Here is a 26,378-nt window from a genome sequence, read left to right as displayed (position 1 = left end):
GTTAATACCCAAAAAGCACCCAGTTTGGGATTATATATTTGAAAAATCATCTTCTCAAAGAAAAGTGTGAAAGTTTTGCTCTGTTGTGAATGAGTGATTGGATGTTTTCTTTAGAGTCTAAAGTTTAGACCAAAAAGAAAAAGGTCATTGTTTACAACCATAATTTCATGGCATTCAGAGAAAGGTGACTGTTCAAACATTTTATTATTCAAGCTGCAAGCATAGAAATAAATGCTTGCCTTGGCACCCATGTGAAACTCGCCTGCTTTAGCTCTCCGTGTGTCTAAATGTGGGCACTTAAACTCTCCCGCCACTTCCTGTCGACCTCTTTGAGGGAAATGCATTGCTTTTCCATCAGTGGTTTGACACAAATAAATCATTTTCTAGATCATAGACACAGACTTCACGTAGGCTCACGATACAGTAGAAGGCAGCCTTGTGCATACACCCCAGGATTGCAGGCCCCTGCAGGGGAGTGTGCCGGCTGGTGTCTTGCCTTGTGCTCTCGTCCTTCCTATGTCTGTCACAATTACAAGGCCTTCTGGCTTTAGTGCAAGATCTTGTCTTTTGGTCCTTTTCTCCTACAGATGCAGTCGGTGGGGGGATACCTGTAGCGGCTGAGGGAGCACTTACAAGAACACGCTCCTGCAAGGGCTGTCACCACAAAGGGAAGAAAACTCCCAGGTGCTGTTCTGGACTGAAAGGAAACGAATCCACCTCCAGAGCGGGAGGTGATGGTGTGCCGCTGTTTTGACTGGACTGCTGCGTCACTTCAGCAGCGGCCTAGAATCTTAGCAGCACAGTGGGTGCTCCTGTCAGCAAGAGGCTGCCTGAGCCCGGGAGCTGGAATGGGGGCCTGCTAACAAGCTGATCTGGAAGCTTCCACTGGCCCCATCTTGAAACCTTCACATATGTAGTCTCTTTCCTCTTCTGTGGAGGTTCTTTGGGGACTGAGATTCCCCTGTTTTCCCTTTTGCAGTGGCTTGCTAATCACACCCTATGGTTTGTGTGAAATGCGGGTTCCGTCACCCCCCCACACACGAAAAGTCATTGTTTAACAATTTTATGGCATTCAGAGAAAGTTCTGACTGTTGAAACATTTCATTCGAGCGACAAGCATAGAAATAAATACTTGGCTCGGCACCCACCCATGCCTGCCTCACAGTCCTCTGGGGGAGCTCAAAGGCAAGTTCTGGGCACTACCCAGACCTGCCAGACCAGCATCTAAGAACAGTATTGGGGACTTTGTGTCACAGGCTCCCAAGGGACTGCAACAGAGCCAGGAACAGAACCCCTCTGCCAGCCCAGTCTCCCAACATTCATGGGCAGGACAGAAAGGCTTTGGGGTGGATAGAAACTGCTGGTCTGAGGTGGCCTCAGAACCCTGCGCGCTCCTCCCCACTTAACCACTCTCACTAGAGGAAGCCATTCAGAGGTAAAGGTGATGCCAAGGATCCTGGAAAATAGGAACCTGGATTCGTCAGGACTGACACGGAGTCACCATCAGGTTGAGATTCATTAACAAGCCATGTTTTTTTAAGCCCAGGAATGTGTTCTTTCATTTGCTGTGTTAAAAGTCTCTGTGGTCATCAGCTGTCCACTGTAACTTTTGAATGGCTCAAGCGGGGCCCACCCAGGTGTGAAGGCATTGGCCTTCCCTGCCGACATTTTGTTTTAGAAACACTCAGTATTGTTGCCAAGCTTTCAGACAGCCCTTCCACGTGGCCCACCGGCCCACCCTATGCAGGAGATGGGGCAGCTGTCTCCAGCGTGCACATGTAGAGACCGGGCTCCAAGAAGCCATGGCCCAAACTGACTCAGCTCAACTATGTGAGCTGAAACAAAACCAGTTCTCCAAATGGCAGCTCTTCCTACAACACCTGACCTTGTGCAAAGGCCATAGCTGTCATCTCTGATTCAAAGGCTTAGCCAGCAAATCCATGATGTTATAGGAGCTGGTAAGTGCCCATACGAATTGAGGTTGCTTTGTTGTTAAAAGGAAGCATTATCTCCAGCGGTCTACAGTCAAAACTCAAGAGTACCAGCACTGTTATATGATGAAGCAATACCTTCCATTTCTTTGTGCTCGGGCGTCCATAATTCTACACTCCTCTTTTCCTTCTCCCTTCTCTGTCCCCGCTCCTGGATCTCCCTCTGCCACCTAGTCCCAGCTTTAAACATGGGTGCTGAAGCGCTCAGGCCTGGGGCTTCCTCTCTTTTCTCCTCTCACCTCATACTACGATGAGTTCAAACACCACCTGCATACAGATGACACCCAGAATTACATCTCCAGTTATGAACATTCCTCTAAGCTCCCTCTAAATTCAAGGTCAAAGACACGGGACACCTTTTGTAGGTCTTACAGATGTGAGGTAACTGCTGATCTCCAGTCTCCTCCCCCGATTTCTGCCCTAGTCAATCCCATCTCCATATTCAGGCAAGAAACCGAATCAGTAGCTTTCATTTTTCTCTCCCCTCTCAGAAGGTTTGGTTGATTCTCCAGGATAATTCCAAACAAATCTTGAGGACTAGTCCCCTGGCACTGTCTCAATCCAGGTCACCTTCCCCTTCCTGTCCACAGTTCCAACAGCCTCCTGACTGTTCGTCTTGCCTCCCTTCTCAACTCCCAGCAAGCCACTCTCCACAGTTCGGGAGGAGTGATCTCCTTACAACATAGATCATACCGTTCCCCTGCTTAATATCTCTCGGTGATTTTTCTCTGCATTTGAAATAAAATCTAGTTTCTATAACCCGCTCCTTCCACTTTTCCTCTCACCCACGAGCTCCAGCTTCACTCAAGGGCAGTTCCTCAAAAACACACCTCTCTGTCACCCCAGGGGCCTTCACCAGCGCTATTCTTTTCCTCAGGCTAAAATGATCCCTCCCCTTTGGAAGGTGTAATCCTTCAAGTCTCAGCTCACCCCATCTCCTCACAGAGGTCTTTGACTGCCCCGTCCCCAACTGTTCTTCACCTCAGTACCTGTTTCCCTCATTGCACTTGGTCACAACCTGCCATTTTGTTTTTACTTTTTACTTCCTAACCCAGTTTTGGGCATGTGGTAAGTTCTTAATGAATACTTTCTGACCAAATAACTTAATCCTGAAGACTTGAAATGTTTTTGCAAAAACTTCTATTGCTACTTTCGCCTACCTTGGGCGCCTGGGAGCCATCTTGAAGACACAGTTACTTCAACCTCAAAGTTCTCTGCTTCTGCTGTCCTCAGTAGGATTCATAGCCCCACAAAGAGGTGGGAGCATGTCGGAAGGTGGGGAGAAGCTCAAGAGAACACCAGCATTACATGCTTCCTGCATAATGGATTCATTTAAATCTAAGTATTTCATTATGATGTATTAAATACAGTATTTCAATAAAGTGGAAATACTAATTTCTCTCTGGACAAGGAACAGATTAGACGTAGGAGATAAATGAGTTTTGAGTGGGTTATTGGGATCCTGTGACGGGAAAGTCGAGGTAGGCACCTCTGTGACCCTAGAGCCCCTTTCAGTCTGTGTCTCTTTCCCAAGAGCCTGTGTACGGCTCCCTCAGAATGAAATCTGAGTCATTAGGAGGAACTGACCTTGTTCCTTTCTTGTCCTCGATCTCTGGCATCTCCATTGGCATCTCTCCGTAGGTTCTGTCTAGGTTAGGGTTCCAGAAGCCATCTACCTGCTTATTGCTTCCTGCTGTTTTCTCCTCAAAAATAAAACACGGTGCCTGGCTTAGCTCTCAGGGGCGGGGAAATTCCACACCTGAGCTCACTTGACTGCCTTGTTCTCCCATTAAACACCAAACACGTTTGCAAATACTTTCTGGTGTGACTGAAAACAAGCCTGTGTTGCTTTGACTAGAATCAAAATGAAAGGAGCTTCTCCAAGTAGTATCCTCCTCCTTTTTTCCAAAATTGTGAAGTCAACCTCTTGTGCACAGTTCATGGAACTTCTCTGGGGAGTGGCAGCTCTGGCTAAGATTCTGAAGAGCCCTGGCTCCTGAGGAAGGAGGAAGAACACAAGGTAGGGGTCTCTGTACAGGGGCTCAGGACACCCAACCCAGCCCTAATAAATGAGTTACTCTCTGCACTCGGCAGAGAGCAGCATCTACGGGTTGGGGGCATGGGGAGTGACCCAAGCCCGGGGGTGGCAAAGAAGATGCAGGCGATGGTAAGGAAATACGGATGTCCCAGAGAGGGGACCCGCTAATAAGATGGGTGAACTCTCCTGTAACACAAGTATCCAGGGCACTTTCCTGCGGCTGGAAAAAAAACCAAACTATACTTTGAAATTATTCTTTAAGAATATGACTTGCAGGGACGCCTGGGTGGGTCAGTTGGTGAAGAGTCTGCCTTTGGCTCAGGTCATGATCCCAGGGTCCTGGGATCGAGTCCCACCTCGGGCTCCCTGCTCAGCAAGGAGTCTGCTTCTCCCTCTGCCTGCTGCTCCCCCTGCTTGTGCTCGCTCTCCCTCTCTGTCTGACAAATAAAGTCTCAAAAAAAAAAAAAAAGACTTTCAGACAAAGCCAAAACATTTAATCACAGCACAATGCCTGACATTTTCCAATCCTGTTCTGCTTCCATCTTACCAGATAAAAAAATAAAAATAAATACAGGCACTTGGTGCAGAGCTATGTGCTCATCTGTAACCAGTTCTGCTGAGAGAGCTGTCTGCCTCATTCCACTGCGAAGCCAAGAGCTCGTCAGGAGGCAGCTTTGAATCCTCCCCGTTCATCAGCACACACCTGGGAAGTTTGAGTTGGGAGGAAGTCAGGCTTTGGTTTCACTGTTCAAGTCCCAGCGCAGGGCGATTTCAGCCTTCTCTCTCCGTTCCCGAGTGTCTCTGCACGCCACGCAAGGGGCTTTATGGGTCCTTCTCACCAGCCTTGTCACTGTTGTCACTGAACTGGGCCTGTCGCCTCTGCTCCACCAGTTGCTTGTCCAGGTCCCGGAGCTGCTTCAGAAAGCCCCGGTTGGGTAGGACACAGCGGTTCTTGGCCACTTGTTGGATGGCGTCCACCAGGGTCATGTTCTTGTGAATCATCAGGTAGGCCAGGACCAGAGTCGCCGAACGGCTGCGGCCCATGACACAGTGAACCAGGATCTTACCTGAAATGCAGTGGGGAGAAGAGGCACCGAACTATGCTAGTAATCATTGCATTCTTCGTCACCACGCACTCTCGGGGGGTGGGGGGATGCCAATTTCCCTTAAGAATATCCCTGATGAAGCAGTAAAAATGACTTCTATCAAATTTCAGCCTTTGGTTACACTTCTCCTTAATAGTCTGTGCGATAAAATTGTACGTACACATAAAGCACTTGGGCTGAGTACCAAAGTCAAATGGTTATCGCAAGAAAAAAAACATATGTGAGACTGAGTTGCGAGCTGAATTAGCCACTCTTCATGAAACACCGTTTTTATGTAAAAGAACAAATGACAGGAAAACCAGGATAATTCACACTTGGGTATTTGGCAGACTCTGTCTCCAAAGTGAATGAAGTAAGTCTCTCATTTCAAAGGAAACAACCAATGGTATTTGTTGCCAGTGATAAAATGCAAGGCTTTGAGCAAAAGGTTAGAGTTTTGGGGGTGCCTGGGTGGCTCAGTGGGTTAAAGCTTCTGCCTTCAGCTCGGGTCATGGTCTCCGGGTCCTGGGATCAAGTCCCGCATCGGGCTCTCTGCTCAGCGCGGAGCCTGCTTCCCCCTCTCTGCCTGCCTCTCTGCCTACTTGTGATCTCTCTCTCTCTATCAAATATTTTTATTTATAAAAATAAATACATAAAATCTTTATTTAAAAAAAGATTAGAATTTTGGAAACTTGTACCTATTTCTGTGAGGTTGACAGTTTTTCAGTTGAGATTGGTGGTGATATTAAGAAATATGTTCTTTCGATAATCTACAATGAAAACTGTCAACAACTGGAAGATAACATAAATTAGGGAACCAATATTTTCCAAATGACCAACGTGGGATATTATGAAATCATGCATGGGTTAAAAAAAAATCCACTCAAAATTCAAGACAGACCAATGGATTTTCATGTAACAGAGTACGTATGAAGTTCATTGATACGGTTTCAGATGCCACATCACAGCTAGCCTTTAAAAAATGATTACTTGTCAAGTTTTGGTGTAGTATTAGAGAAGACTATCCACAATTACCTGAAAAGTCTATTAAAATAACCTTCCCTGGGGTGCCTGGGTGGCTCAGTGGGTTAAGCTTCTGCCTTCGGCTCAGGTCATGATCTCAGGGTCCTGGGATGGAGCCCCCCCATTGGGCTCTGCTCAGCAGGGAGCCTACTTCTCCCTCTCTCTCTGCCTGCCTCTCTGCCTACTCACAAGTGGGCACTCACTCTCTCTCTGTGTCAAATAAATAAATAAATAAATAAAATCTTTAAAAACAAAACAAAACCCCTCCCTAAAAAAATAAAATAACCCTCCAACTACATACCTGAATGAGGCTGGATTTTCTTCATATACCTCAACCAGAACAACATATCACAACACACTGATGCAGAAGGCGATATGAGAATCCAACTGAATTCTAACAGGCCTAACATTGAAGAGATTTGCCTAAAATATAAAATAATGCCACTCTTCTCCCTAGCTTTATTTTAGAAAATACAGTTTTTCATAAAAGTGTGTTATTATTTTAACATGCAAGGGGTTTTTAGATTTTAAACAAGTATTTTGAAGTTTTTCAGTTTTATAGATATAACCTACACAAACAAAAGCTCTTTGAAGACTTCAATACTTTTTAAGAGGGTCAAAGCGTTCTGAGACTAAAATGTTTGAGAACCAGAGATCTAGAAGAATCTCTACAAACAAAACAACTCGCTTTGGATGCTGCCATGGCATCCGCTGGGTCCCGCTGAGAAACCCCAGAAGGTGAGGCAGCGTGTGCATTCCTTCAGGTCTGCATTGGGGGGCGCTCTGGAGCTCACACAGCACACCAATTAGCTTGATTTCATTCTATCTTTTTTTTTTTTTACTGTTTTTAAAAAATTTTTAATTTTTTATTAACATATAATGTATTATTAGCCCCAGGGGTACCCCAGCCCCCCGTGAATTGCCAGGTTTACGCACTTCACAGCACTCAACATAGCACATACCCTCCCCAATGTCCATAACCCAATCAACCTCTCCCTACCCACCTCCCCTCAGCAACCCTCAGTTTGTTTTGTGAGATTAAGAGTCTCTTACGATTTCTCTCCCTCACATCCCATCCTTGTTTCATTTTTTCCTTCCCTACCCCCCAAGCCCCCACGTTGCCTCTCAAATTCATATCAGGGAGATCATATGATAATTGTCTTTCTCTGATTGACTTATTTTGCTCAGCATAATACCCTTTAGTTCCATCCACATCGTTGCAAATGGCAAGATTTCATTTCTTTTGATGGCTGCATAGTATTCCTGTGTGTGTGTGTGTGTGTGTGTGTGTGTGTGTGTGTGTGTGTGTGTTCTCTACAATAATTCACTCCAATATACCTTCTGACCCCTCTCTCTTTCTTCTTCTTCTGGAATCCCAATTATTCTAATATTGTTTCATCTCATGGTATCACTTATCTCTCGAATTCTCCCCTCGTGGTCCAGTAGTTGTTTGTCTCTCTTTTGCTCAGCTTCTTTATTCTCTATTATTTGGTCTTCTATATCACTAATTCTCTCTTCTGCCTCATTTATTCTAGCAGTAAGAGCCTCCATTTTTCATTGCACCTCATTAATACCTTTTTTTTATTTCAGCTTGGTTAGATTTTAGTTCTTTTATTTCTCCAGAAAGGGCTTTTATTTCTCCAGACAGGGTTTCTCTAATATCTTCCGTGCCTTTTTTAAGTCCAGCTAGCACCTTGAGAATCGTCATTATGAACTCTAGATCTGACATGTTACCAATGTCTGTATTAATTAGGTCCCTAGCCTTCAGTACTGCCTCTTGTTTTTATTTGTGGTGAGTTTTCCCACCTTGTCATTTTATCCAGATAAGAATATATGAATGGGGGCGCCTGGGTGGCTCAGTGGGTTAAGGCCTCTGCCTTCAGCTCTGGTCATGATCCCAGGGCCCTGGGATCGAGCCCTGCATGGGGCTCTCTGCTCTGCAGGGAGCCTGCTTCCCCCTCTCTGTCTGCCTGCCTCTCTGCCTACTTGTGATCTCTGTCTGTCAAATAAATAAAATATTTAAAAAAAAAAGAATATATGAATGAGGGGTGCCTGGGTGGCTCAGTGGGTTATGCCTCTGCCTTCAGCTCAGGTCATGATCTCAGGGTCCTGGGATCAAGCCCCACATCAGGCTCTCTGCTTAGCAGGGAGCCTGCTTCCCCCTCTTGCTCTGCCTACTTGTGATATCTCTCTCTCTCTCTCATTCTGTCAAATAAATACATAAAATCTTAAAAAAACAAAACAAAACAAAACAAAAAGAATATATGAATGAGAGAATAAAATACTAAAAGGGTGGCAAAGACCCCAGAAAAATGTGTGTTAACCAAATCAGAAGAGACCCCAAATCATGGGGAGAAGAAAGGGGGTAAAGATAGATATAGATATAGATATAGATATAGATATAGATATATCTATCTATCTATATATATACATACATACACATACACACATATACACACACACATACACATATATATATGTATTGGATTGGTGAATAGAACAGAGCCACCCACTTGATTTTGGGTGTATTTTGGTCTCTTAGAAGAAACTACCTCCCAAAATTTTAAAGAAAGAAAAACTTACATATATATACAAAAATAAGGGTAAACTTGATTAAGGGATGGGATATGACTGTAAAGACGAATTTTTTTTAAAATTCTAAAAAAGGAGTTGATAAGATAAGTTGGTTAGGAAAAGAAAGAAGAAGAAAGTGGAGAGAATTTGCTTAGGCTGGAGACTAGAACAAAGCCATGTGCTAGATTTAGGGTAGATTTTGATCTATTAGAAGTTGTATCCCAAAAATTTTTAGAAGGAAAAACCCTATACATATACAAAAAATAAAGTTAGATACAATGAAGGATAAAATATGATTATAATAATGAAGTTTCAAAAGGATTTTTTTAAGAAAGGTATTATTAAGATAAACTAGTTAAAAAACGTTAAAAGAGGAAAGAGTAAAAGTTAAAAAAAATTAGGATAAGAAAACAATAAAATTTTAAAAATTTAATTAACTTTGCAAGATTAAAGAATCATGGGGAGAAAGCCATGAATTCCATACTTTGCTTTCCCCTCCTCTGGAATTCCACTGTTCCCCTTGATCAGTGAGCTTGATCTTGGCTGGACATTCTTGCTGATCTTTTGGGAGAGGGGCCTGTTGCAGTGATTCTCACGTGTCTTTGCCTGAGGCGGAATTGTGCTGCCCTTGCCAGGGGCGGGCTGAGTAATCTTCTCCAGTTAGCTTTCAGGAGCTTTTCTCCCTGAACGCTTTCCGTAGAGCTCTGGAGGAAGGGAATGAAAATGGCGGCCTCCCAATCTCTGGCCTGGAGGAGCCGAGGGCTCAGGGCCCCACTCCTCAGTGTACCCTCTGGGAAAAGCAGTCAATCATTCCCATCTCCCTGGTGTCCAGCTGCGCTCCGTGCTCAACTGGCCTGTGACCAAGTGTTTCTGTCTCTGGCACACAGCTCCATTTGGAGTCTCCAAACCCAGTAGATTCCTGCCTCCAGAGAAGGAAGGTGAGTCCCTGGATCCGCCACTTGTGGGGTCCCTGCTCAAAGAGCAGTGGTCTGATTGTGCCACGGACCACAGTTTAAGGTAACCCCGAGCTGAGAGCTCACTCCTCAGCTCCGTCTCTGCAGCCAGCTTCCCTGCTCCAATACCTGTGAGCTCTGCGACACTCAGACATCCCCGATCCTTCTGTGACCCTGTGGGACCTGAGACCACACTGTCCCTGCGAGGGCTGCACCCCCACTTAGCCTCTGGAGCGATGTCCCTCAGTGGAGCAGACTTTTAAAAGTCCTGATTTTGTGCTCCATTGCTCCGCCGCTTGCCGGGAGCTGGCCCCTCCCACCATGGTCTATCTTCCCGACGTTTCCGATTCACTTCTCCGCACGTCATACCTTTGAGAAAGTGGTCGATTTTCTGTTTCTAGAATTGCTGCTCTTCTTCTCTTCAATCTCCTGTTGGATTTGTAGGTGTTCAGAATGGTTTGATAACTATCTAACTGAACCCCTGTGACCCGATGTCATCTCAGCCTGCTACTTCTCCGCCATCTTGACTCCTCCCCCAATCTCATTCTACCCTTAACAGAACCTTCAAGGTTCATTACAATCATCCCCGTTTTACAGATGGAAACAGGCTCCGAGTTGTTAAGTGACATACCAGAGGTCACCCAAAAAGCAGGTGCTGTCACTAGAAATCATTTAAAGCAACTTGTTGCTGAGGCCCTTCTGTGGGCCCTCCGCAGGCCTCTGGGCTCTGTGGACAGAGAAAGTAGTAAGGTTAAGCTCTCCGCCCGTCCCCACCACTGCCATCTCAGTGGCTCCCTCTCCTGTCATTGTGGGAGAGCCCGGCTGGGGTTGAGATGGCTGGGGCAGTTTGAGCTGTGGGACTTGTGACCCCAGTGGTGTCTCTGTTCTTAAGTCTTGGGCCTGAAGCTCAGAAGGATGACCAAGAAGACTTATGGACATTATCTGGCTTGTGGGACATCAGCAGGATAGGAGAACAGTTTGATAAAGAATATTTCTGAATAAGGGTGGCTCCCTGTGTCCTTCTTACTCTCACCCCTCACCTGTGCCAGGGGACCATGCCCAGAACAGGGACCCAGGCAGTGTGAGAAACCCAAGAGGACGCGACCATCAGGCCTGGGGAGGCTCTTTCTCCTCCCCCTGCCGGCGAGGCCTGCACACCTTGCCCAGCAGTAAGGTCTCCCTCTTGGTCTCTCCACACACATAGAGAGGTGCTTCATAAGGAATGGTTCATTTGATCACTTCATTTTCATGAATCTCCACAAGCTAACCGGGCGGCCCTCTATCCCACCCGCCATGTTGCTGAGCTACAAGAATGTGACCACACCACTTTCTCCTTGTCCACGCGGGCTAGAAAGGAAGGCAAGAAGCAGGGCCGGCTTCTTTACTGCTGGGTCGGGTTTGGGGGAGACTGGCCCTGGCTCTTGTGTGGCATGACCGTGCTCCTGACTGGAATGTACCTCTGGCATTCCAATCCCCACAGACTGTTCCAGAGGCGGCCTGGCCTCTTGCCAGCTCTGCTGATAACTAAAGCGTTTCTTCCTCTCCTGGCAAAAAGGGTAATTCTTCCTGTCATGACTAAATGCTTGAAACAGACGAAAGCTGTAGTTCATTAAGTCTTTTGGGAGCCTGAAGTCTGTTAAGTGGGAGGAGGGGAGGGGAGGGGAAAGGAGGGGAAGGAAAAGGCGAAGGGAGATGGAGGGGGTTGGAAGAGAAGGGGGGAAGGGAGAGAAGGGCGCGCTCAGCTCCCGCAGCAGCTCCTGGAGCTGAATTTTGGTTTTGCGAAGAGGAGCCTTAACGTCGTCAGCCCCGTGAACCTGGTGGTCTCCCTCAGGGTAAGGGCCTGTCTCAGCACCCCCGGGAACCCACTGCTCCCTCTTCGCTCCGTGGCTCTGCTAAGCAGCATCCTTTGGGGCACAGCGTGAGAACGCTCCCGGGAGGGCTCAGAGGACAAGGGCACGGAAAGCGGCCTTGGGCCTTCTCCCTGCAGTGCCCAAACCAGAGCCACCCCCAGGCTCTCTGGTGAATGCCAGCCAGCGTTAGGGCCCCGCGCGAAGGCAGCCGTGTCGGGACTGGCATTTCCCATCTCAGTGGCTCTCCCTCCGTTGTGCGTGAACAACCATTCGTGGCTTACACGTGTGGAACCTCCCCTCACCCCCAAATCTGCCGAGTACATTCTTATATAGAGTCGACTTACCAGAGTCAGTCGGCCCTGCCAACGGATGCGGGAGAAACAATTATCATCCCCATGTCACAGAGGACACGAAGTGCAAAGAAGTGATCGGCCCAGTTTGCTGGGAAGTGGCAGAACAGTGATTCCCACCCTGGCTACCTGACCCCGCTTTCGGAGCTTTTGGATCCACACGGTATCACAAGTGTGTGTATAGCAGGCAGAAGCTCCACAAGGTCATACGAACTTTTGCCACAATTCTTTTCTAATCTGTTCATTTTCTTAAAAGAAATGCCGGTGGCACCCACTAAATGGATTCTTATAACACTCTGAGAGGTCCCAATCTGTGTCTTGAAAATGGACATTTCAATGAAATAATTCCCCTTGGCCTTTACCAAAAGGTGAGTTCCCACAATCTTATAAAAACCCATATCCAGAACTGCTGCTGCTTTCCAGGTGCACATTTTCACTGGTGATCAAAAGATAGGCCTCTGTCACTCAAATCAGATAGATAGGCCAAGCCTGTTACCCACCCACCCCTCACCCTCAACTCAACCCCACCCCTGCCAGGTGTGGGCTCTTAGAAACAACCTCCTGCCTTGGTTTTGGAGGAAGGCTCTTTGCCTGTCTCTCCCTCACCTCCTTCCCTCAGCAGCCTGCAAAGGCAGACAGAGCTCCTACATTTCCCGAGATGGTTCTGGGTATGTTGGAAGGCGTCAGACAAAGGGTGCATGTTGTGTTTTGAACTGCAGGGGGCAGGCCTGTGTGTGCTGCGGTGGGGCGGTGGGGCAGGAGAATCTCAAAACAACCTGAAAATTTGCTCTGGTTAAAGCTTTGAAGCACCAGAGAGCCAAGCTCTTGCTCAAAAGTGGACTTCATTTATTTATTCAGAGCTGCCTTATCCATAATAGATTTTAAGATGGCTTCAAAAGCAGGCTATGGACGGTTCAAGAAAAAGAAAGAAAGAACAAAAGGAGAGAGGTGATACGAAAATCTGATCTTTACAGCCTCCCGGTATCGGCCCTGGGATTTCTTAAATTAAAACCACACGACTTCACCTCCGAGGACACCATGCCAGGAGCAGTTAGGGCCGTCCAAATGGGGTTTCCATGGCAGTATTTTGTCGGTATGTCTCTCTCCGCAGAAGAGTGACACGTTCAGTTGTTTCCAGACCTTATAACCATCTGGAGTGCCTCACCTTTCATGATTTTTGGTGACCTCTTATATGGTAAATTCACCGGATGTTCAGAATAAGGCCAAAGGACTCTTCCGAGAAGCCTGGGTGACCGAAGGAATTCTTGCTGGCCTCTGATTAGCTCTGTGACCCTGGGCACGTCACTTGTCTTCTCTGGGCGTCTGTTTCCCTGCCTCTAAGGCCCAGACACTGGACTGGCTTATTTCTGAGATTTTTCAAGCGTGACTACAGTTGTCCCAGGAGTTCTTTCAGAAGAGAAGGGTCAGGGTAGGATAAGGGGAGGGATGGGTCCCACGGGGCTCACCACAAACCTCAGATACAGCTCTACAGCACCACAAGGAAGGCTTTTCACCAAAAGTAAACAAGACTTGTGAGGAGCAGCAGTGGGAAACAGTGTACACGTGGCTGACACTAGCCAAGGAAGAACAGGAAAGACAAGAGAGGGGAGAGAGATGCCTTGCTTTCAGTCCAGACTGTCCATCAACACCCCTTACATCAAGAGTATAATAGGAAACATATGAGGGGGCCTGGCTCCCATATGCCAGAGTAGCGTCCCCTAGCCTTCCAATGAATGACTAGACACACCATGCTGCCCCCTGCACACAGCACAGACGCCGAGTACAGGCTGTCCCCAGTGAATGGAGCCTGTGACAGTGTCATTGCTGGCTAATGAGCATCTTACTTTGTTACTCTGACGACCCAGCATAGGTTACAAAGGGACAGCCTCTGGATTTCTTTGGTTTGGTCTTTGCGGTCTTTTAAGAAAATTTCAAGGTGTTGCCAACACTTAAAAAATTGGGCAATTTCACATTAACATCCAGACTGAAGACTTTTCCTGAAAAATCTGACCAATCGCATTTGCACTGATTCTCACCAGACCCATGTTTGTTGGCTGAGATGGAGTAGCAAGCACCCCCCCCGCCTTGGGGAGAATCTGGGGTTTTCCATCTCGCAACAAGCACGCATCCCACGCAGCCAGCTTCATTTGCTTCTGTCCCTGCCAGGTTCCTCAGGGTTTGCAATCGATTTGAGCCCCAGACTTGAGGATATTCAAGTGCAAAGCACTGAGAAGGGATCCCACCAGCCTCCCACCTGGTAATGGGATCCTATCCTGTTCCCCTTGCCCAGCCAACAGGTCTAGTCCCACACCCCCTGCCCACTGATTCTATCTCCTGCCTAGTCTCTGACCTGAGCATATACTTTTCTCTCTTGACCCTTTCTTTTCTTTGCTAGGTGCTTTCAAAAATATGACCCACGGGTCAGGATCCACTGCAGCCTGACATCTCCTCGTCAGTGCTCTGATCTGCCCAGGAGTACGCATGCCTTGCGAGCCCCATTCTTCCCTAATTCAGCTGAGGGAGGAGGACTCTAAAATGGTGCGCCAGGAACTGAAAACAAGCTGTCATGTGAGTCTATTGCACTAGTTCAAAGTTGGAATGTCTTTTTTCCTTCTTTTTCTTTTGGGATTGGAAACTTTATTACTATGGTGCACACATGTTAGTGTGGTTATGTGTTTCATGGTGCACGACCTCCCTTTATCAAACACATCTGAGGACCTGCTGTGCACCGGGTTCCATGCGGAGTGTTCTATGTGGGTTACTGCCGATGCTCATTATAACCTTCCAAGGTAAATATTTTCATCACCAGATTGAGAAAGCAAGGCTTAGAGAAACCACGTTGTTAGTAAGTTGTATGGTGTGAAATCCCGCCCTGTCTTCTCCAAAGCCTGCCAGACCCCTTCCATTAAGAAAAAGTTTGAAGATATAGTAATGGCGAAAGAGTACACATTAAACAGAAACCAAAGGATTGGGCTGTGGCAGTTTCTCGTTTTTTGTTTTTGTTTTTCTTTTCTTGTCAAATATGTTTTTGGTTAACTTCAAATAATCTAAGGCGAATTTTACCTTACGTTGATGAGTCAGAGGCCAGTTGCTTTTTGATACTGCCTAGAAACCCAGAATGCATATAATGCAAAAGATTGTCCACAAATAGTCTCATAAAAGCATGACTTTGAAATGAGGCATCCCCTAATAGGAGCCCTTCAGCGCTGTGAGGGTTTTTCCTCACTGGACTTTGCTTTCTGAACCAAAACAATGACAAACTGTTGGTGCCCAGCTGTGGGGCCAGGACCACTAGGGGATGGCCATCAAGGTCTGGGACTCGGCCGGGGCCCAGCTGCAGACTGCAAGTTCCTGAAGCAGGCTGGTCAACCAGTCACTGAGCCTCATAATCCCAGCCTCTTATGGCAAGAAAGGCTTTCAGTTACTGGACAATGTGATGGCCCCATAAAGGGGTATGAAATGTGGGCCTAAAGTCAGAGCACTGAGTAGGGAGTAGAAGTCCCTCTGGCCTCTACGAAATGCCCCTGAAACACCCCCTTGCAGCAATAATTGCATACTATTTTACCCCAGTGCAAACCTAAGCCAGGCCCTTCTCTTGGAAAGAGCCATGAAGCCTTTACCTGGCTTAGATCGGCTAAAACTGCATTTTGAGTGCAAGGACTAGCACCGTGATTTTAAAAGTGGATAATTAACCTTGGGGAAGTTGGACATCATGGGTGCAAAACTCAGGTTCTCAAATACCATATGCCATTTAGAAGGCTAGGTTTTCAGCTTTCTATAGGGGGCCTCACTAGACTGTGTGTTGGTGGTGTTGGTGGGGGGAGGGTTAGGGGAGGCTGTGGGCTCGGTTGGTTGGCAGGAGAATTTGAAGTCTCTCCATGAATTCCCAGTCAAGTCAGCTCTCTGAAGCTTTTCTGGCTTTGAAGCCTCAGCTATTAGTCAGGTTTGGACAATTGACATCTGGGCTATAGTCCCTCTAAGCATCCTTGCTGTTCCAAGCTCGCTAATGAGCCTTAGGAATTGGGATTCAGACCAAAGGCCTTTCCTCTGAACCCTCCAATTCCCAAAGCCCACAAACAGCACGCTCAGTGTGGCTCCCAGCTTCCTGGGGCTCAGATAATCTCAACTCAGTCACTCCCAACCCCACGGAACAGGCTTTGTGAGTGCACAGATCCCATCTCCAGCCAAGGTGAGGGGTGGGGCCTCATGGGAGGGGCGGGGCCTCAGGCGGGTTTGTTGGGTTTGTTTCATGGTGACTCTCTTACTGTGGTCAAGGCTGAGCGCCGCGTTGATGAAAGCGGCCGCTGGGTAGAAGAAGACACTGAGGTCGAATGTGGGCAGGTCGTCGGCCTCAACACCGTGGTATTCGATGGCCATGTCGCGGTAGTAGTCGGGTCCAGTGTCCACGTTCCAGCGACCGTGAGCCGCATTCAGCACGTGCGTGAAGCCGGCCTTCTGCAGCCCGTAGCGGTTCAGTGCTGTCGCCCTGGGCACAAGGGGAGAGGCTGGTTGGCTGTGTGGTGCCTTGGCCTGGATCGGGGCGGTAGGAGGGCTTCTCAGGGACTACAGTTGGGTTTCTGCTGTCATTGCCAAAGTAAGGCCTAGTCACTGAAATGAAGGACTTGCGTGTCCAAAGCCCTGCTCTAACTGACCCCTTGGCTGCATGTTCCTGGATGAGAATGAAGGGTGGGGTAGATGAGCTAGTCCTTGGTCGGTTCATTCTTTCATCATTCACCAAATACAGAAGAGCTGGTGTAGACACTGTGCCTTAAATTTCACATCCCCTAAAAGGTCACCAGAATGACCTGTTCATCTCATCTTTAAAGCAGGCCTCTCCTGAACCTTCCAGATGTTTATAGGGTTTCATGGGTTGGGGCTTGAATGAATGGTTTAAGATGCTCTTTCCATGCAAAGAATTGATTGGGATTGGGCAACATTCTTGACATTGATGTGCACAAGGGCGGTGAACACAGTGTCGAACCCTTGCTTTCATGGGTCAATCATTGCCTAGCTGGGCAAAGCATTTTTCTGAGGAGAGGTATTTGAGTTGTCTATTGTTGGAGTTGATTTCAGGAAGTTCCTGGAGCCTACTGTGATATTCTGATTTCTAGCCTTACCTTTCCAGGCAAGAATTTCCAGGAACAAGGAATAAAGTCACATTGAAGTAGGTGGCCTTGGAATATAGGGCAGAAGTAGGTTGTCAGAAGCAGTGGAAATTATTTATGTCTAGAGAGGCCAGGGGGGACTTTCAGGGGTGAGGGCCCTTTGAGTTTGCCTTACTACAAATGTCAGCACTTGGTGACACAGGGGAAGAGGGAGGCAAGGGCAAGGAAGTAGCCCAAGGGGTGGAGGTTGGAGATGATGAAGGCCTTTCAGGAAATGTGTATTGCTTCCTGTAATCAATCATTAATCACAAATAATGATTTAGAATCCCCACGTATGCCAGGCACTGTCCTGGGTGCTGACGATGTAACAGTGAACGGGTTAGTCAAGGTCGCTCCGGAAGCATAGATTCTCATGGGGAGAGCAAATAAACAACAAATGAATAAACAAGATCATTTCAGTTAGCTGTACGAGCTGTGCCAAAGGGCTGTGGTCCTGCTTTAAGTAAGGTGGTCAGGGAAGGCCTTGCTGGAGGTAGTATTCAAGCTAAGACTGAAGGATGAGGGGCTAGGCAGGGGAGGAGCAGGAGGAAAAGTGTCTCTTCCAGGTGGGGGACACAGCAAGTGCTAAGAAGAGAAGGTGAGCACGTGTGGCTCCAGTACAAGGGGATAGTGGCACAAGAGCAGGTTGGAGAGGTAGGCAGGGCCAGGTCATGATGGACACTGCAGGCCACAGGGGAGAGCCTGCCTTTTACTGATAGTGTGGTGGAATGCACCCCCTGCTACGGAGGGTTTTAAGAAAGGGATGAGCATTGTTTCCTTTTTAAAAAATCAGTCTGAAGACGTGTGGACATGGATTGGAGAGGGGAGAAAGTAGAAGCAGGGAGCTCTGTTAGAGGCTGTTGTATAGCCAGGAGAGGAAGGCGGTTGGAGCAGGTGGGGTCACGGCAGGACATGCTGATGGATTGGGAAGGGAGCCGGGAGGGGGAAGCTGATTTGGCCAGAGCATAGCATGTAAGAGGAAGGGAGAGAAAGGTCTGGAGAGGGAGTGTGGGGTTGGATGGTGGAAGTCCCTAGATCTGTATTTGGGGGGCTCGAGGACAGCTTTTGACAGTGTTTGGGGTGATCCTAACTAGGTTTTAAGATGACACCTCCCATCAACAGGGCAAAGACCGGTTCTACAGTTCAGGAAAGAGATGACAAGGGTCTGGAACCATAACAACAAGAGGCCAGAAGTGGCATTGTGCTCCAGCTGAGGGCTCATTTCAAGGTCGTCTATAAAAGGATGTAGATAGAGGCACCATATTGAATGTCAACATTGATCAATACCTTGGGCCAAAAGGAGCCTTGCAGCAACGTATGCCATGGCCCCTTGGCCAAGGGCCCCTGATCTGTTGCTCTTTTCCTGGAGCTTTTTCTTGGTCATGAGAGGAACCATGATGGAGTCCAGTATTTGGGAAAGAGAGACCTAAATGCAGACACTGGGCTTTTAGAAACATTTGCAAACAGCCCATTGGAACTGAGCCACGGGATGGTGGAGTGTTCCCCCAAGTCCCCCAGCTGGTCTTCGGTGCTGCCATGCTGACTATGGACCACATTCTGCTTTCAATTTTTCCTCAGAAAGACCTGTTTTTCATTTTTCTTCTTGTCCCAAAGTATGTATACAACAAACATTATGCTTTTGGGACATAGATCTGCGCTCAATTAGAGCTTCCACTAATGCAGGCCATCTTGCTGAGTAGCAATCAACCTCACTTTGAGGTTGAGCTCAGTGGAAAAATTAAAATTAACTGTCCTTGACAGGAAGTTCCTACCCACCGTAAAGACTGTTCTCTCTGGGTTCAGCAACTGGGATTCAACGTAAGCAAGTGGCAGTTTGAATAAATAGCAATTTGCACTTTGCTGCTGTGGGGGTCAAGGATCAGGGTAGATATGTGACAAGACTCGTTGCCTGACACCTCTACAGTCAGCCTGCAGAGCTGGTTTTAGCTGTGTCTGAAGGAGAGGAAAGGGCTCCTGGGGAGGATCAGACCTGCTGGGTGTCTGAGGCCCCCTGCAGGTTTTCGGGGGCTCTGCAGCTGCCAGAGCCCAGAAAGGGAGGTGGTGTCCTTGCAGCGCTCTGGGGATTTCTCCCTAGCTTGACCCTCAGAGTCTAGTTGAGTGCTCAGAAGAGTGTCCGTGACAGAATGGAGATCTGCAAATAGGGAAACTCTTAGTACATTTGGTAAACAGTGACTGTGACGGAGACAGGCCCCCAGCTGACCCAAATGTCTGGCTCAGCCATTCCTGGGAGTGGGGTGGGTCAGAGCGGGCAGGGGGAGCTCCTTAGCCCTGTATTGTGGTTTTCTTCTATGTTAAAGCCACCTGCTTAGACATGTTATGTGGAAAAGAGACTAAGGAATGTGCTTCTGCTGAGGAGAAAATCTCCGGAGAAAAAACAGACTTAGACATTTACCTTTAGAACCTAGGTGATGCAGAAGCCTTAGTTTCTGGATGTTTAATTAAAAAAAAAAAAATCCCAATGTAAGCCATTTGTTTATTTAAAGAATAATAGGTCATCAAAATATATCATCTAATTATAAAAATAACACATGCTCAGTGCAGAATGTGAAAAACCTATTCACACACACACACACACACACGCATCACCTGTATTTCTACCCCCCTAGAGATTAAGTCTATTTGCTTTTTGATGTAAGATTCTCCAGTTACTTCTCTATGCATAGATTTATATATTTTATATAAAGATTCATTTTGGGGTATGATACCATATGTAAGTTTCAAAAACTTTGACATGGTGGTACATTGTAAACATCTTCCTCTGTCAACACATAGCCTTTAAAAGCTGCGTGCTGTCCCAGTCTATAGGGAAATCTCGATTTTACCTCACCCAGCTCCTATTTTTGGACATTTTTCCCCTCTCTCTCCCTCTCCCTCGCGCTCTATCTCTATCTTTGTCTCTCTCCTGAAGGGGTAGTGGCGGGTATTATAAGAAACGCTATAAATGAACAACTTTGCTGTATTTCTTTGAGCACATCTCTTAATTATGTCCTTAGGAGAGATTTCTTTTTAAGTGGAAATGCTGGGTCGATGGGTATGAGCTTTTTTTAAACACATTTGATATGTGTTACTAAATTATCCTCCAGAAAGCTTGCTCATTTTAAAGCCTGATTTTTATTCTTTACTAATTTCATAGGCAAAAAAAAAAAAGATGTCATATTTCCATTTCTTTTAGCAATGAGGTTGGACATTTTCTCACACATTTACTGGACTCATGCAGTTTACTTTTGAAGAACATTGCTATATCTCTGGGGGGTTTTTTTGTTTTTGTTTTTCTATTTTTCATATCTCTGTTTTTGATCCAATTCCCTTTATCTCCTCTCCCCGTGAACCTCTGTCCTGGTTCTGGATTCTTCCTCTAGATTGGAGGGCCAGGGAAATGACTTTCTTCTGGCAGGGACCAGTTTCCTCGTTCAGAGACTTCCCCTCCCTTCCTCCTTATCTGGCCTGGTCCAGGCTCCTTCTGGCCCCCTGAAGTTCCTCCAGGAAGCTTGTTTCAACCCACCTTGAGGAACTGGGAATAAGAGCACTCTTGGTGGGGCAGTCTCCTTGGGCAGCACTCCTGACAGTCCACTTCTCCAGACCGCCTGGTGCCCTCCTGACTCCAGGCCCAAAGGCCTCACTCTCTGCCCGAAAGTCCATTTTCCACAGGTGTTCTTGAGCCCAGGGGAGGAGGGACACGCATGCCTACATCCACACAAGCCCTCCCCCAGCTCCCTTGCGGTGGGAAACCAGCTGCTCCCACGTTGCCAGGATTCTGCAGTGGGCACTGAAGAAAGGCCACGGATGATTGGACAGTTTTCCACCCCCCTGTGTCTGGGAGAACCCACTGATTTCATGCAACCCACCGTAATCTGGCACCCTGTTCGTTTGGATGTGTCTGACACTTGTGGCCTCGTGTGTCATTTCATGGGCATGATGGAGACCTTCTCCTTCGGAGTCCTGACCATACATGCTCTTTGCTGGTAGATTTCAAAACAGTGGACACATTTCTAGCTTTTGATCTCCATCAATTCACCTGATATGGAAGGGAAATTCCTTGGCTTTCTAGTTTCTTGGGTGTTCTTGTTCCTTGCTGCCAATGAAGCTGTTTGCCTTTGAGGCCCCTCCTAATGCACCGGGCTGCCGGGTGCAGTGGGTAAGCTCACACACTGCTGCTCGAGCTCAAACAGCCGAACCTCTGGGACTGGCAGTTTTCTCTCTTTGTTAAACAGAACCAATTACTCTGGGAGCACTTTCCTTACAAGATTCTTGTAAACTGAATGATGCAACATTCTAGTTTCTTTGAAAGGTTAAAAGAGAAATTCAAGGGGAAAAAAGCAGTAAAAAGAGGAACAACAAAATGTTATATCGGTGGCTCTCCCTGGGTAAGGGGATGATGGAGAATTTTTCTTCTTTTCCCTTGTAAATTTCGGTAATGAATATGTCAGATATTCATTTAATACAAAAGCGTATGCCATGATTTTATTGATGTTTTCCTTAGTTGTCGGGAGACACTGGCGACTCAAAGATATAAGGTGGCCCCAGGGTTTTAAAGTCTTGTTAGAAACTTCTTCATCCTCTGCCCCAGGGATGGAGGCTGAGAGGAGAAAGAGAACTCGGAGGCCTGGAACTGAGAAATGATGCCGTATTAATAACTAGGCTAGGCATTTTACTACCCATGAAAGGAAGTGGTTGATGTTGCTTGAGGTCCATGCTGAGAACCTGGCAAGCCCCATCCCGGTCCCCCCTGTTCACTCTGCCCATGACTGGTGCCCAGTTGTATCTAAGTCACCTTTGGTACTTGGATGTTCAGAATCCAGGTTTCCTAGTTCTTTCCATTCACATTCATTAACTGGAACCCTTGTAAAGCTGTGTTTTCACTGCTTCCTAAAGCAGCCATGGAGAAACCCATCCTGGAGAAGCCAGTCAAGGTTAGCTCTGCTTGGTGCCTTGAGGCTAAATTAGTTCCTTCTTTTTTGGGGGGGTGGGTGGGGCGTGCAAGGGTGCAGCTCTCCAGGGCACCACTCAGAGGCCCTCTCAGCTGGCTGATTTGCTCTCACCTCACTTTCCAGCCTCCTCAGCTACAGGCCAGGCCTGGAGATGCCTCTGCTTTTGAGGTTGTTGCTCTGATTGGGAGGAGAAAAGCAGAAAGGGTAAGATAGCAAGACCCCTTGAAAGCATGCTCAGCCTGAGTAGGGACAGCTACAGGGAGGGGTCCGGCTTTATGGGGACGGGCAGCTGGCTGTTGATGACCCCCCAAAAGCCAGACCTTGGAGGCAACTGTATTTTAATAAAAATGGAGAGCTCCTTAGCAGCCCTGTCACTCAGGTGACAGAGCAACTTAGTGCCTGCCTCAGTGTTGACTCACAGGGATGCTGACGTGGGGAGGGAGAAGAGCGATTTCTCAATTTTCCTGCTTCAGCCAAGCCTATGGGAGGCTGTCCTGCCTGGGAATTTGCAATCACTTTGACAGTAGCCAGGATATTTCCCCTCCTGCTGACTGCAGGGGAAAAAAAAGAAAAGAGAAAAAAGATTTTGCTAAGCAAATGAAAGATGTGAATAAGATTAAAGGGAGAATATTTAAATTACAGAAACTTAGTGCTTTCAAGCATACTCAAGCACTTTTGAAGCACCCATTTAGGGACTGCTGATTGATAAGAGGCGATGAATTATTCTTATCTCATCATTGACGCCAGTCCTTGGCTCTCTGGAGGGCAACACTTGGTTAACCTAATTTGAATCTAATTTGAATGACTTAAAAGTAATAAAACAAGTATGTGCTTGAACCTAATAAAGCCTAATTTATTTAATAGCACATTTCTTAAAGAATTTCATTCTAGAGCTGGAAGGGACCTTTGAAATCATCCCTTTATTTTACAAATAAAGAAACTGAGACCCAGAACCGGAAAATGTTTTGCTGTAGGCCGCACATAAAGACCATCTGCACTGGGGGCTTGAACTCCAGGCCCTGCATCCCATTAGGGGCCTTTTGCTCTACTCCATGCTGACCCTACAGCTCTGCCTATGGCCAATTCAGATCCCCTACCAAGCTGTGGGAAGTGAGTGCGGAGAGAGAGCGTCTGTGCCTTGAGCCTGCCAGGATGACTTCTGCTGAGAATACCTGAAGGGTGGCCAGTTTGCCTGGCCCAGCGCCTTTGGCCCAGCACGGTCAGTACCCACCAGATCTCCCTCTTGTCTGTCTGTGGCTTCTTCTCACCAGGCTGGAGTGGTGGCGTCAGCTCTGCCCTCCCTGGGCTGGTGAGCAACAGGGACTTGGAGTCACCATTCCACTTGGTGAATCCCCTTGGAATAAGCTGAGACTGGGAAAATGCTCTAGAAGTTCTGGCCCCAGGCCCCTAGGGTTTTGGTGTGGCACTGCCTCCCTAGGACTGAGGTCACGTGGGTTCCTGGAAGGCCAGGTCAGTATCTGTGGAGGTGGTTGGGGCATGAGCCAGAGAAACCCATCAGAAGGGACCTTCCTTCCAACCTGACCTTGGGTTCGTCATAGCATCTCATGGAAACAATGTGACCAGGGCTGTTTTCTGTCCCAAGGCTGCCCTTAGCACAGAAGGACCCTTCATGGCAGAGCACAATGACTGTTCTTTACCTACTAATCACACTGGGAGTTGAATTTCGAGACCCTGCCTGATCTGTAGTAGTTCACACACACTGGGTGTGTTCTCACTGTGCTGAGTGGCATCTGTATTAACTCACTGGATCCATATCTTATAGAGAAAGGAATAGAATGTCAGAAAGCCCAAGTGACTTGCCTAAGGCCACAGGGGGACCAGTATTTGACCAGGCACATGGCTTTGGAGCAGATGCTCAACCATTCTGCCTCTCTCCCTAAAGAAGCCCTGGAGGGACATAGAGAGGCCCTTGAGAGGAGAGGAAGGAGAAGTGAGCTGCTTCTTTGGGCTAAGTCTGGTCCTCAGCAGGTCCCAGGCATCACCGGTCTAGGCCAGCGGTTCTGGCTCCCCCAGGGCTTCCGTCCTCACTCTTGGATCCTGACCACCCTACCTTCCGGAGCCTTGATAATTGCCTTTCGAAAATCTTCGGTGCTTTTAAGGAAAGGAAAAGTTCAACCTAAATTCAGCTATCAAATTAAAACCCAGGCTTTATGCACAAGGAGCCGGCTGTGATTTTTTTGCTGCTGCCTTGGGCAACACCTTCCAAGAGATGGAGAAACACAGGCAGCCGTGCCTGCTCTCAGCAGGGTTATAACCCCGTGTGGTTGCCGTGTTGGTGGAACTCATCGCTCTCTCAGTAAGCATGTGAGAGTCTCATTACCCTTGTAAGTGGGTGTGGAGGGGGGGGGAACCCTGAGCAGAGATGAGGACAAGTGCTGTGCCGTGCTGGCTTCCGCCCCCTGCCCCCGCCGCGCACGCGGGTCATACACACTAGCTGTGGAGCCTGCCTGGACTGGGCGTGAGAGCGTGTTTGTTTGGGGGCTCGACCAGGCAGCGCTGGAATGAAATGAAGGGGCAGTGACCTTTTCCTGACTGAAGGAAGCAGGATTGTGGTCAGATGTCAAGGAGGCAAGCATGTCTTACAGCATCACACTTGTCATCTGGCACTCTAGTAACTAGAACTTGTCTGTCCTTTCAGACCCTCCATGGCTTCCTGAAGAGAGTCCCTGGGCCAGCGTTCAGCCTTATGCAAGCCAGCCCTGATCTATCTGCCCACGGTTTTTTTTCTCACTAAGTACCGTAATGATAATGTTTGTATTTGTTTATACAAAATGTACTTATATTCCCTATTTCTTTGAATCTTCTTAGTAATCATTTTTCGAGATGAGAACATAGGCACAGAGAGGTGGAAGGACCTGCCCAAAGTCACTGCACCGAGATGAGACTGTGGCCGTGGTAGGCGGTGCATTATCCTTTGGAATAGTTGCTGCCCCTTCCTAGGTCAGGTTACATTTTCCTGCCCTAATAACATGAGGGTTTGCCTAGGACTTGCTTTGGCCCCTGAAACGTGTGGGCATAAACGGCATGTGTCACTTCTGAGTCCGCTGGTGATTTTCCGCGTCCCTTCTCTCTGCCAGAAGACTGGCAGTATCCCCAATAGGGGCTGCTCTGTCCGCCTGGATCCTGAGTCCTAGAGGGACACGGAGGCAGAGCCGAGTTCGAACTGGCTCACCACGGACACGTCATGTGTGTGAGAAATAACCCATTACTGTGGTGGGACACTGAGATCTTGGGGTCCCCTGTTCCTGCAGCATGGCTAAAGCTGAGCTGACCACGTGGTAGTCAAACGTGGCTCAGTTCTAGACTTCCTGAGAGTGGACCTCTACCGCGTTTATCCCCTGCGTTCCCGACAAACCTCGCTTATTCTCGGCTCCATTCATTGCTTCGTCCTGCATCTCCGCCCAGAACTCTGTTGAAGTCCTACCCATCTTCTGGGGTCCTGCTTGGAATTCACCTCTTCTGTGATGCTTTCCAAGTACCAGGCACTTAGCAGCATTTACTTACTGTGTGCTTAGCACTCTACTTGTTTTAATTCATCTCATCTCTACCACATGAAATAAGCCCTATCTCTGTTAGGGTGTAGAGAGGTAAAATAGTCCAAGACACAGAATTGGTGTTTGGCAGAGCCAAGACCTGAAGCCCACACACCTTCCACTTCATTACCCATTCTCCTTCTATTCCCTGCTGCATTTCTACAGATCTCTCCTCCTCAGCTATAAAAGTGCTCCTTTATCTGATTGACCACATTCTTTTTCATTTTTTTAAAAATAGCATATAATGTATTATTTGTTTCAGGGGTACAGCAGCTCTGGAATTCGTCAGTCTTACACAATTCACGGCACTTACCATAGCACATGCCCTTCTCAGTGTTCATCATCAAGCCACCCCATCCCTCCCATCCCACCCTCCCCTCCAGCAGCCCTCAGTTTGTTTGCTGAGATTAAGAGTCTCTTATGGTTTGTCTCCCTCTCTGATTTCATCTTGTGTCGTTTTTCCCTCCCTTCCCCTATGATCCTCTGTCTTGTTTCTCAAATTCATCATATCAGTGAGATCACACGATACTTGTCTTTCTCTGATTGACTAATTTTGCTTAATATAATACCCTCTAGTTCCATCCACATCATTGCAAATGGCAAGATATCATTTTTTTTTCATGATTGACCACATTTTCTTGATCTGAGTTTAGGTATAAATTCTACCATTACTGGGGCACCTGGGTGGCTCAGTGGGTTAAAGCCCCTGCCTTCGGCTCAGGTCATGATCCCAGGGTCCTGGGATCGAGCCCCGCATCAGGCTCTCTGCTCAGTGGGGAGCCTGTTTCTCCCTCCCTCTCTCTCTCTGCCTGCCTCTCTTCCTACTTGTGATCTCTGTCTGTCAAATAAATAAATAAAATTTAAAAA

The 26,378-nt window shown here is 47.5% G+C and overlaps 1 protein-coding gene across 3 annotated transcripts in view; it reads right to left on the bottom strand.

Moving 5' to 3' along the window:
- Positions 1-4,498: 4,498 nt before the first annotated feature.
- The window catches only part of DUSP29 (dual specificity phosphatase 29), a 36,829-nt gene continuing 14,949 nt past the window's right edge, over positions 4,499-26,378 (bottom strand). For 2 of the 3 annotated variants that reach the window (XM_080823742.1, XM_080823743.1), the window contains exons 4-5: positions 16,130-16,350; positions 4,505-5,096 (exon numbers count right to left, since the gene is read on the bottom strand). In XM_080823742.1, coding sequence (XP_080679868.1) covers positions 4,852-5,096; positions 16,130-16,350 — 466 coding nt within the window. In that variant the 3' untranslated portion in view covers positions 4,505-4,851. Of the gene's footprint in view, positions 5,097-16,129; positions 16,351-26,378 lie in introns of all 3 variants that reach the window. The other variant, XM_080823741.1, reaches the window with a different exon arrangement.

The sequence above is a fragment of the Martes martes genome (genome assembly GCF_963455335.1).
Source record: "Martes martes genome assembly, chromosome: 14".
Taxonomy (NCBI): Eukaryota; Metazoa; Chordata; class Mammalia; order Carnivora; family Mustelidae; genus Martes; species Martes martes.
This window is presented reverse-complemented; position numbering and strand designations above follow the sequence as displayed.